At 48.8% G+C, this 12,952-nt stretch overlaps 1 protein-coding gene across 8 annotated transcripts in view; it reads right to left on the bottom strand.

Annotated features, from left to right (window-relative positions):
• The window catches only part of ADCK1 (aarF domain containing kinase 1), a 161,724-nt gene that overhangs the window by 42,461 nt on the left and 106,311 nt on the right, over positions 1-12,952 (bottom strand). For all 8 annotated transcript variants that reach the window (XM_055361091.2, XM_004055523.5, XM_019010236.4 and 5 more), the window contains one exon: positions 4,889-5,047. In XM_055361091.2, coding sequence (XP_055217066.1) covers positions 4,889-5,047 — 159 coding nt within the window. The remainder of the gene's footprint in view (positions 1-4,888; positions 5,048-12,952) is intronic.

The raw sequence follows: 12,952 nt of genomic DNA, 5'->3' as shown, positions 1-12,952 counted from the left end.
AATTATGGGGCAGAGGAGAGTGCACAACAGTGGGAGAGAAGCATAAGGGCACACCACACCTGGAGTTGGCATGAAAGGAGACGCAGAGGCTATGCAGAAAAGTAGCTTTTCCTCCTCTCTGTCCCTAAGTTTCTGGTAGCCCTAAATGTCCCCTAGAAATCATTCTTCAAGCCAAGAATGCTTAATACCTTTCTTGGATTGTCATTCCTAAATATAAGACACCATTTAGGTCTCAACACAGAAAAACAAAATATTCACTTCAAGTATGAGCTTTCCAGTTGGGCCCTTCTTGGTTTTGTACCAGAGAAAGACCCAGGCAGGACTTTTCCCACCAGAGATGAAGCCCAGTGAGATGGCAGTGTTACCCAGTGCTGCTGCTAATCCTGACGGTCCATGGGGTGGTGGCCTCAGGCCTCCATTCCAGCTGTTCTCCTGAAGGGTATGAGTGCGGGTCTCAGGTTTGCCTTGTGGTCCCAGCCCCAGAACTGCCTCAGCCACTACTAAGGAGCCACTCTGTACTCTGCACACAGCCTGCCAGGCTGTGCTTCCCAAGAAAAGCATGTGATGCTTATCTCAGGGAGGAAGATGCCAAATCTTTATTACTGCTATTATTGCTCTGACCTTACAGCAACCATTACTTAGGGAGCCAGCAAGAAAACGCAGAGAAAAAGCGACAGCTGTCCTCCCTGTCCAAGTGAGCCCTGATGGCTTTACTACGCAGAGGCAGCTTCCTGCCTGACTCAGGAGTGGCTTCTGGGATTCAGGAAACCCTGGGATCCTCCAAGTCTCCCAGGTCTCTCCCAGCTATGGCTGCTCCACAGCTGCTGACAGGTGTGCTAGAAAAATCAGGTTTGCAGGCGGATGCTCATGGCCACCCAGCAATCCTGCTCTCCTGCCCTGGTCAGCTCCCTTTCCACTGCACACAGTAGCTGTTCCAAACCTTCACCCACCTCGAGTCTCCAATGCTACCTTCTACCCCCTCATTCTCAGCAGATGGTCTTACCTCCCACTTCAGAGAAAAAATAGAGGCTATCAGGCTGCTACACACTCTGCTGCCCACTTTCCCTCCCCCTCTCCTCTGCCCCACACACTCATCTGTACCCAGCCTTCCCACCTTCCACTGGCTCGAAACAAAGGCTAAGGTTTCCACCTGTGTTCTTCATTCCCAGTCGCTTGAATCTCCCTTAGGACTTGATCTAGCAATTACTTCTCTCTGCTGAATCCCCAACCTGCCCCCTTCCCCATCAGCTATGATTCCACTGAAGTCTCCTCAGTATTTAATCCTATGCTCTGCTCTGACCACTACCCTAACTCTCCCAAACCTTCCACAGCTAAATATTTGAAAACAGTACATTCTCCATGAAGAGTCTCCACTTCCTTGAGTCTCAATTCTTTTTCACCCTGATCAGGCCACTGTAGCTGCTCTTTCTAACCACCCTAAGTCGCCAGATCCAAAATACCCTTTCCAGTGCTTTACTGATTTGATCTCCCATATGACAACGTTGAGGAATTCTGGCAGACTATGTTTTCCAAAATGGCTGCAACAGTACCTCCCATTCTAATTCATTTCTAGAACCTTGCCACTCTCCCATTAAGAGGTAGAGTCTATTTCCCCAACCCTGAACTTAACTAAGGGGGCCTTTATGACTGTTTCATCCAAAAGAGTAAGAAAGAAGTAATCCTATGTAGTTTCCAAGGCTGAGTCATAAAACTGTGATGTACTTTCAGCCTTATTCTCTTGGGCCACTTGCTCTTAGAACCCAGCCGCCATGCTGTGAGGAAGACTAAGCAGCCATGTAGAGGCTGATATGGAGAGGAACTAAGGCCCTGGCCCACAGCCCCAGTTAAGCTCCCAGACAATAGCTAGCACCAACTTGCCAGCCAGGAAATGTGCCACTCCAGCCCCCAGTCAAGCTACTCCAGCTAGAGCTGCATAAAACAGATGAGTTTCTCTACCAAGCCCCGGCCAAACTGCGAATTCATGAGCAAAACACATGACTGTTGTTTTAAGCTCACTGTGTTTTGAGGTGACTCATTATGCAGCATTAGATAACTAATATAGTGCTTTCATCTTTAACTTTTCTCCACTGAATATAGCAGCATTGCTCAATCCTGGTTTTCCTCCAATCTCTCTGACCATGCTTTCTTAGTCCCATTCATGAACTTATCCTCTTGGGCTCACCCCCCAATGTTTTGCACAGTTTTTTTTCCTTGCCTTCTTTCTTCTTCTTCTGTTTTTTTTTTTTTTTTTTTTGAAGTCTATATACCTTCTCTAGTGATCTTAACTACTCCACCACATTCATCTATCAAAAGTATCTTTACTCATAAATGCTGAATTTGTATTCCAGCCTGGACTCCAGACCAACAGGGATAGCCCTATCCAAAACTGCCAAGAGCACTATTTTACCCTACGTGGTTGCTGCATTGACCATTTCACTTTGTTCTGAGAGGCATCCCGATCCCCTTACTCTTATAAGAACTTCCATTTCCCAGGCTCCCTTGCCAACTTGCTGCCAGCTAGGTTTTGCCCAGAGGCAACACTGAGGGATACTGGCGTACTGGGGGGGCAAGAGAAGATGGAAACTCTTCTGCCTCAAACAGCATCTGCGGCTCCCACTCCCATGTCTATGATCTGGGAGTAACATAGAGCAAGTTATTTTCCCCAACTGTACCCTGACTGATAAATAGTTGTCCCCCTTCTCTATAGTTTAGCTTTCCAAGGTTTCAGTTATCCAAGGTCAACTGTGTCCTGAAAATAGGTGAGTACAATACAACAAGATATTTTGAGAAAGAGACCACATTCACCTCACTCATTATAATTATGTTATAATTATATTTTATTAGTCTCTTACTATGCATAATTTATAAATTAAACTTTATCATAGGTATGTATGTGTATTAGTCTGTTCTCACGCTGCTAAAAAGACATACCTGAGACTGGACAATTTATAAAAGAAAGAGGTTTAATGGACGCACAGTTCCACATGGCTGGGGAGGCCTCACAATCATGGCAGAAGGCCAAGGAGAAGCAAAGGCACATCTTACATGGTGGCAGGCAAGAGAGCCTTTGCAGGGGGACTGCCCTTTTATGAAACCATCGGATCTTGTGAGACTTAGTCACTGTCATGAGAACAGCATGGGAAAGACATGCCTCCATGAATCAATTACCTCCCACCAGGTCCCCCCCACAACATGTGGGGCTTATGGGGGCTACAATTCAAGATGAGATTTGGGTGGGGACACAGCCAAACCATATCAGTGTGTATAAGAAGAAACAGCATATATAGGGTTGGGCACTATCTGAGGATTCAGGCATCCACTGGAGGTCTTGCAATGTATCTTCACAGATAAGGGGGAACTACTATATATAGTTAAATATACCTAAACGTAATCACTTAAGCCAGAAACCTAAGATATTTGTCTCCTTCTCATTCATACCAGTCCTTGCCCCCACCCCATGTGTAAAGCCGGTCACAAATCCTGATGATTCTGCCCCTTGAACCCATCCATCTCCCTTACTCCCATTACACTCCTCACTTCACATCATTATTTCTGTCTCAGACCCATGCAGCAGCTCAATTCGTCTCCTGGCTACAGTCTTTCTGCCTTCCAATCCATTCTCCAGACTCCCAACAGATTTTTATTTCTAATGCAAATCTGATCATGACAGTCCCCTGATAAAAATTCTTAAATGGTTCCCCACTGACTACAGGAAAAAAATCAGATCTGCTCAGATCCACAAATATGTAGTGAGTGTTGACCATACATACCATTCTACGCCTTAGCCTGGAATACAAACCCCCCGTGTTCTGTCCTACCTACCTTCCCAGCCTCATCTCCACTTCGAGCTCATACCATCTGAACAGGCCGAAGTTATCCAAGTACACTCTGTCCTCCAAGCAGTCAGGCCCTCACACCCGCGGGGCTGTCCTTCCGCTGCCTGGCTATCTCAAGAGTCACCATCTTGCTGCAGCCCCCTTGGTGCCCCATCCATCCAGGCACAGTGCTACATGGCACTGTGCAAACACGCTGTGACTGTTTACACGCCTGTCTCCACTAAATGAGGATTACCCCAAGATGAAGATGGGGCTCACTCACTCTCATGTCCCCAGCACCCACCTAGCACAGGGTGCAGAAGACCCTCAATATATGCATCAAGTTTGGTTAGAGTTGAAAGAATAAACTAAGAGTCCAGAGTGAGGAAGGGGAGCAAAGGAAGGGAAACAAGAAAAGGAAGAAAAGGGACATACTGACAAATTAAACAGATTGCTGACCTCCCCGTAGGGGGTGATGGCTACTGACTCAAGCAGTGGCTGCTCAGCACCTTCCGCCCTTACTCTGAGCACAGAGCTAGAAAAGTCCACTAAGGGTTTTCCTAGGACCGTTCAGACACGTGAATTTCTTCATTCCAAATAAGTACCAGAGAAGCAAACCTGCAACCTGCATAGATGTTTCTATGTGATCTGTATGTCATTTTTATATCCCTGTTGACCACATGCTCCCTTTTGTTACAATTTAACAAATTAAGATGTAATTTTGTCTATCCCTTTGGTAGACAAAAAACACACCTTTGGTTCAGCTCATTTCTACAACATCGCTTCCCTGAGGTCCCCTTGGCCCCTAGCAGCCACTTAGTGTGTTTTGAGACCATCACAGGCAGCTCCTGGGAACTCCAGGGACAAATCAAGAACTAACCCATGCTGCCACAGGGTTTCATGGTCACGGAGCTGTCATAACACCTCCTCTGTCGTAATCTCAGCTCTCCTCTCCCTCTGCTGCTTGAAGGGCCACACTCCACTCACCAGCTTGAACCAGTTCCACCTAGGCGGCCTGGATCCCAGGGAAATGTAGACTGAGGACACAGGAAGGAGAAAGGGAGGGCTCTCACCTCCATCAGGAGAATGTCCTTCGAGCTCTGAGCCCGCACCTTTGGGTGCTGGACCTTCACGGCCACCGTCCGCCCATCATGCAGCACTGCCTTGTGGACCTGGGCCAGGGAGGCAGTCCCCAGAGGGGTGTCATCGAAGCTCTGGAACAAATCATGGATCTGTTGGGAGTGGAGAGAACAGAGCAATGAAAAAGATGACCCAGTTCAGTGAGAGGGAGCCAGGAAGATGGGCCAGAGTCAGGGCTGCCTAGTGCCCCCAGGACAGATTTGAGAGAGAAAGAGAGAGAGAGTGTGTGTGTGTGTTGTGCATGTGTGTGTGTGTGTTGAGACAGAGTCCCGCGCTGTCGACCAGGCTGGAGTGCAGTGGCATGATCTTGGCTCACTGCAGCCTCTGCCCCCCAGGTTCAAGCAATTCTCCTGCCTCGGTCTCCTGAGTAGCTGGGATTACAGGTGTGTGACATCACACCCAGCTAATCTTTGTATTTTTTAATAGAGATGGGGTCTCAAATTCCTGACCTCAAGTGACCCGCCCACCTCAGCCTCCCAAAGTGCTAGGATTACAGGCGTGAGCCACTGCACCCAGCCTCCAGGACAGATTTTTTTGCTTTCTCAGTTGTGTACCAGCCCAGGGTCTTGCCTGGTCCTCCACTGCTGGACATTCACGGTAGGCATACAGAGGAAGGGGGACAGAAGACGTACATGGAAGGCGCATCCTCATACCTGTGCACGGACCCCTAAGCACCTCCATCAAAGGCCAAAGAAGTGCTCTTCAGAACTGAGCTTTATTTGCCCATTGAACTATCCACCACTGTGCCTTCTAGGCTCTTACATATGGACAATCCAGCATTAACAGAATGTGGGCCCGGGGCAGCCCCAGTATCTCAGGGATCAGACAGAGGATGTTTCCATTCTACCAACCAGGGGAGCTCAAAGAATCCTGGGCAGAGGCTCCAGACCAACAACCGCCTTTTGTTCCGACCTGAGCAGCAGCCTCAACATGGGTCACCAAGTCCACTCCCAGCCTGGCCACTCCAGCAGAGACCCCAGGGCTGCAAGCCAGAACTTTGCTCTAGGTCATCACCTGCAATGCCACTCGAAGGTAGGCCTGGACAAAGCCCCTTGCTTTTTCTGTGCCTCATTTTCTTTTTCTATGAAGTAGAAAATATACTCCTCACTCTTCCTTCTTCTTTCTTCCTTCCCTCCTTCCCTCTTAGAAATGCCATACCAATATTCCTGAAGGAAATAAAATTCCCTGACTTGAGTGGTCACACCTACATGGTCCAGATCCAAATATTCTGCCAACTAGGAAAGAGGCCCCTAAAGGTCTTTTCCAAGATTGGCCAAGGCTGAAATCCTAATCCTCTCCATTTCTTTAAGCCTCTGTGCAGCCTCACAATCCTGGAAAGTCCAGACATGTGCACACACATGCACAAGCATGTATAGATGCCTGCTCTCCTGGCCCACCCTCCTAGGCCCTCATGCTTTGAAGTCTATTCAGTCTGCACAGCCCTTCCTCCCTCTATCCCTGCTACTGCATCAGCCACTCTGCCCTGCCCCTCCACTCCTCTCCTTGGACTTCAGATGTCACATGACCCACAGCCACCATCCCACCCCATCTGCTAGGCTACACCATCACTTTCCTAATCTCGTCTCATAAATCACTCCCTCCAGCCCTGTCATCATTGTTGTAGCTTTCACTAAACTCCATCCCCATTTATCAACAACCTGCCCAGATGAAAGGCCCAGGCCACATGAGGAAAGGCCTACGCTTCTCTGTCAGGAGAGATGGGTATGGGATTCGCTTCCCTGGCCCCCTTCATCCTGGTTGGTTTGTTATTTGTGTCTCTCCCAGTGTCTGGTTCTCCCTGCTCCCCCAAAAACACACTTGTCTTTTCTCCTCCTTCGTGAATTCTAGACTCCCAATGGCAAAATTCTTCCCTTGTCATCCACCCAATCACCCTGAGTTTCTCAGCATAAGAACCCTTTATCTTGGGCCTGGGTTTGGGATCATCATCCCTGTAAACCCCATTAGGACATCAGTTCCAAGTGGGCAAAGATTTTTGTCTGTTCTGTTCACTGCTGAATTCCCTGCAACTCCCTAGAACAGGGCTGGAACTAGTTGGTGCCAAACAAATTTGTTGAATGAATGAATCCACTATTCCACTGGAGAAGAATTGAATCAACTTTTCCTTCCCTTTGAAATGGCTAGACCTTCCTGTCCCCACATTCCTATGAATCCAAAGACCTCAAACGTGGAGCTTTCCAAAATAGAAAAAGCACACCTGTTCCTCCAAGGCAGGTGTGAGGCCCTGGCCTGGCCAATCAGGACCCTGAATATCTCTGGCCACATGCATTAGTTCAGAGATATACAGGTAACTCAACTGGTCCAATCAGACTCAATCATTTTACTTTCGTTTGATATAGATGTTTTTCTCAGTTGAACCTAAACATAAAAATATAAGCCTGGGGTAGAACTGCTGAGGGTCACATAGTAGCAACAAAGAAGAAAGCCTCTGCTGCAGAGACAGAGGGAGTGAACCCGGGCCACGGTGTTTGAGCCTCTTGATCCAGCCATGCCTGAGTACCCACCCTATGATTCCTTTTCCTGCTTAGGTCAGTTTCAGTTATCTGCCACACACAACTGAAGGGGCTCTGATGGATATAGTGTTCTCAGGCCCCAGCAGGGATAAGTGAAAAAAACACATACCTGGTGCCCAGGCCCCACACAAGACCCAGTAAATGTGAGTTCCATCCCTTCCCCACCCCCTTGCTGGGACAGGAACCCAGGAATGGAAGGAAAGGCAGAGCCTCGGCAATGTCCCCAGCTGTTACATAATGAGATCAACACCAAGTCCCTTTGCAAGCCCTCTGGAGTTCCTGAAGGAGCACCAAGCAGAGGGTTTTCTGGAGCAGAGCTGTGAACTCACACCCTCATCTCTCAGGCAGCTAAAATGGCCCAATCTTCCCACTGAAAAGGGATTTGGGGGTCATCTGACATCAATCCTTACCCCAAGCCTCCACCTGACTCCCAGGAACATGTGCTCATTGTCTGAGAAGGACAACCAGTCTTCAAGCCAGTGTCATTGCAGGGGCACTGCAGAGTCATTGCAACTGAAGAGTGACATGGCATCACTAGGGCTGTGTAGCAGGAACAGCTGCCAAGAGCACCCCACAGGGAGGTGAGGGAAAGAAAGAGCTGAGGCGAGCAGATCCTAATCTCCAGGGCGAGAGGAAGCCTGGTCCACCACATCCCCAGAGGACATGAAGGAGGCCTCCCACAATTCCCCATCCCCACCAGGGGAATCAAGGGGGCCCCAAGATACCACCTAATCCCAGTGGCCAACTCAGCACCCTAAACAAGAGCCAGCTGTGAGGACTTGCCCACATCCCCAGTTCCACCAGCAGAAGCAAAGACAGGCATGGGGAATGAGGATGCACCCCTCACTGGGCACCGGAAACCTGTCACACAGACACCCCACCCCACCACCTCCCCAGTGTCCCTGCAGCCATCTTTTCCTTCTCTATCAGGAAGCAAGTCACACGCCCACACCCTCCTGTGCTTAAGCAAGCACACACACATACACACACATGATAATTGATTGCTAGTGGATGTTCCTAGCTGGCTTATAAAAAAGGTAATTAAAGATTGGTGCTGCAGCCTGTAATTAAATATGAATAAAGTATCTCTAAATGGAACCTTGATTCAAAGTGTTCAGTGGAAGTACTTTATGCTGATAGATGGTAAGGAAAAATAGACCCTGTCCCGAAAGCAGAATTATACCCCCCATGCAGCTGAAACAAACCACCCCCCTCCAATCAGGCCTTGTCCCCCAGCCCTTTCAGCAGAAAACCATTACCAGAAACAAACTGCAGCATTTGCAGCAATTAGATTCAAGCAGGGCCCTCAGCTGCCTCCAGTCACTCACAGAAACTTGCCTCCTTTTCTAAGGCTTTCTTTCCCCACTTCTTTTTTTCCCCCGCTCTGGGTCTAGCGGCAAAATCAGTTAAGTAAAACAACTGCATTTTAATATGACTAGTTATGTGCTTTTTAATTACTGTCGGCCCGTGATTCAAATATATCGATGTCCCTGTCTGGAAAAGGAAAAATAATCAGAAAAAGAGTTTCTCTGGCTTTTTATCGTTTGGTTTCTTTCTCTGTGTGTGTGTGCACACATGTGCGAAGGGGGGAAGTGTTTGTCATTTAATGAGCAAAAAAGCACGGGGCGGGGGGCGGTAAGAAAAAATGTGTCATCCCCTAGGGGCTTGACAAATCTGGGGCAATTAAGTCCTCAGCAGTCTGGCTTCATGAGCCTGGGAATCAGGAGACCAAGTGACATCACACCCGAGTCAAAGGGCAGAATAAGAGACTATCCAGAAACTCCACCCTGCAGAGTCCCATGAAGCCAGGGTACTGGACAATGTTTCCAAATTGCCACACTGAGCAGCCAAGCACTGGCCAAGACAAAAATAAGGTGACGGGAAGTCAGGATCTTCTGGAGAAACCACACGACACCTCCTGAGGAGTTTTCCTTGGAGTACCTTAAACAGACCCTCCAGATGCCGCAGCGTGGCCAGCCTCAGGGCCCTCAGGGAAGGGGCTCCCCAATCACAGGATGGGGGACGGCCGAATTCTTCCAAGATGGCCCACTTTCCAGCCTGCTGTTCCCATACTCGGTCACGTCAGGCCGATTTTGGTTTTAGAAACTACATCACCGTATCAATAATGCATCTCACAAACACCGAAATGTCTGGCTCCAGATGCAGAAGGAAGCCTGCCTCAAAGCAGGCAAGCCCAGGCCTAGATGCCAAGACCAAGCAGTTCCCACTTAGGGCACCTGGGGCAGAACCAACTCAGGGCAGGTTACCATGGCATCAGCAGCAAACAACATCTGGCTCCTGCAGTCTCGAGCTGGCCCCCCCTACACCTGGCTGGGTGCCAGCTGCCATCCACTGGAGCCTGGTGAGCAGAGAGACAAGTATCTGTCCACACTAATGGAAGTGGTTGGAGAGAGTTTCACCCACCCTTTCCCACCCCCAGCCTAAGGCAGACACAATAACTCCAGCTATCTAGGACTCTGCAAAACTCAGATGTCTGCCTTGGGCAGAAAACCCACCACCACCTCTCCAACACCTCTGTTTGGAACCCATCCAGTTCTCCCTGTACCACTTCCCAGGGACCTGCCCCAGATACCCCTATATCTTGTCATTGCCCTATCAGCCAATACCTGCTTTTGCTGCAATTCCTGCCCCTCTCCTTTAAACATGTCTGATTTGTAACCCACCTCTTCAGAATTATTCCTGTATCTTCCCAGGTGACTTCACGGTAACAGCAAGTGGCACAAGCACACTCATTTCCCCGTGATAGCTTTAAAATATGTTCACAATGGCCAGGTATGGAGGCTGATACCTGTAATCCCAGCACTTTGGAAGGCTGAAGCAAGAGGACTGCTTGAGGCTAGGAGTTCAAGACCAGCCTGGGCAACATAGCAAGATTCTGTCTTTACAATTAATTAATTATTAGGGGTGAAAAGGGTGAGAAACCACTGCAGTGTCCTAAGCATGGAAGTGACATGCCCTGATAGGTGTTAACAGAATCTTTTTAGTACCAACTGGATGTTAAAAATTAATTAATTAACTAAATAAAACATGTCCATAAACTTTTAAATAATACTCCTCCCTTTGAGAGGGGGCACCTATTCCCCTCCCTTGAGTGTGAGCTGGAATTAATGATCCACTCCCAACAAAGAACACATAGAAGAAGCGATAGCATGGGACTTCCAAGACCTAGTCATAAAGGCTGTGACGAGCCTCTCACTCGCCCTTGGATTGCTTGCTCTGGGAGAAGTGAGCTGCCACGGCATGGTGACACTGGTGCAGCCTGCAGAGGGGTCCATGTGGCAAGGAACCAAGGCCTCCTGACAACAGTGAGCCATCTTGGAAACAATCCTCCGGCCCCTGCCAGGCCTCCATAGGACTGCAACCTCATGAGAGACTCAGCCAGAGCCTCCCAAATTCCTGACCCATGGAAACTGTAAGATAACAAATGTTTATTGATTTAAGTCACTAAGTTTTGTAGGTGGGACGTGGGCAATTTGTTATGTGGAAATAGCTAACTAACACACCCCAAGCACACCCATGCCAGACATCACCAGTCCATTCCTGATGATCCCAGATGATGCCTTGGAATCTCAACACAGTGCTCCAGGCAGCCACTACAAATTGACCAGAGTTCATATACGAAATGAAACCAATTTGCTATTCCTTAGCCTAAGCCAATCAGTCAACACATATTTACTGCAGGACCGTCATATGACAGGAACCATGTTAATTACATAGGGTGTACTTAACACAGGCTCTGGCCATGAGGAGACGTCCAAAGGCAACAGCCTCTCAGAAAAACACACTTGTATTTTAGCAGGGCCTGCTGGAGACAGTGCTTCCTGCACATTGCTGCTTCCTCCAATCCTGAAAGAAATGTTCGGCAAGGTAAGAAGAGGAGAACTCTGATGTGACCATGGTGATCAGAGGGGAGAACAGGCATCAAGTGTCTCTCTCCCTCCTCACTCCTTGTCTGGGCCTCCATCCCACTCAACAGCTGCTCTGCCTCAAGGTGGGAATACCCTCACCACCAGCTTCCAACTCAGAGCAATTTATTATAATAAAAATAATAACAGCAATAACAGCTCAAGGACACGCCAACCTTGTCTTCCATGGAGTTTGTGTTCTTTCTGGGGTTCCAAAAGATCAAACTATTGGTTCTGCAGAGCCATTAGCTATTGCTGTTGCCAAGGCGAAAAGAAAATGAAGGGCCAGCAGCAGAACCTGAGGCCCTCCTGACAAGGGCCAACCCCAGAAATTACAGAACTGTTCCTGCACGGAGGCTGGCACAATGCTTGCCAATTGCTGAACGGCCTCCTGGCACAAGGCCATCACCCACCTGGCTCTGTCAAGGGCATCACAGGTCAGACCAAGCTTCTTTCTTCCCTCAAGATGATGACCAGTGGCTGACAGGTAGGGAAGAAAAGAAGCCAGGGGCACCCATACTCCAGGATGGCTGTGTGCGCGCTCTGAGGCACGTCCATCAGCTCGTCAGGACAGTCTAGCCTGAGAAGCTGTAAGGCTTGGTGATTCCAGTGCAGGCTCTAGGTCAAACTGCCAAGGCTCAAATCCACTGTACCTCAGTTTCCTTATCTGTAAAATGGTTATTTTAATATCGACCTCATAGGGTCATATGAAACCACATACATAAAGGGTCTAGAATAGAGCCTATAGTAGCCCCCAATAACTGCCACAGTAGTGGGTGCCTCACATGACGCCTCCAGTTATGAGGGCAGAGTGCTACAGTGAAGAGTGCTGGGCACAGAGTCAGCAGTTTCGGCCTCTCAGTCTGCTTCCATCAGTGAGTGTAAGCCACCACCCTCATTTCCCCAGAGACTGCAATGACCTCCTCACCAGCCTGCCCTATCTCTTCCAATCCAGCCTCCACATGCAGCTAGGGTGAGTTTCCCAAACATAAGCTGATCATGTCACTTCTCTCTGCATAAGTCACTACACCAGCTTCCCAGAGCCAAAATCTTGAACATGACCCATGGGGTCTGACCCGGCCTACCTCTCCTGCCCCACCCTCCTCCCTCTGCTAGAAACATATGACCTCATTCAGCCACCAGCATGCTCTCTGCATGCACCATGGGCCCTTTGCACACACTGTCCCCTCTGGCCAAAAGGCTCCCTTCCCCCACTCATTCTTCCAATCACAGCTGAACCATCACCTCCTCAGAGAAGTCTCCCCTGCGTACATTCTCAGGGTTCATGCACCTTCCTTGAGAGCAATCGCCACAGCTGCACATTTACCTCTTCATATTTGCTTAATCTCCCTCTTCTCTTCTAGACTATAGACGTCTGCTTTTGCTCAGCACTGCATCAAAAGCACCTTACACCTGATGGTACTCGGTAAGTATTTCCTAACAGATGAATGGAATTCAGGTTAGATTTCTCCTGTCCTCATCAGGGAGAGGGGACCTTGGGCCCTCCAGCTGATCCAGGGGAGCTGAAACACCTCCCAGA

The sequence above is a fragment of the Gorilla gorilla genome, chromosome 15, assembly GCF_029281585.2.
Source record: "Gorilla gorilla gorilla isolate KB3781 chromosome 15, NHGRI_mGorGor1-v2.1_pri, whole genome shotgun sequence".
Classification (NCBI taxonomy): Eukaryota; Metazoa; Chordata; class Mammalia; order Primates; family Hominidae; genus Gorilla; species Gorilla gorilla.
The sequence above is the reverse complement of the archived record's forward strand: the minus strand, read 5'-3'. Positions and strand labels throughout refer to the sequence as shown.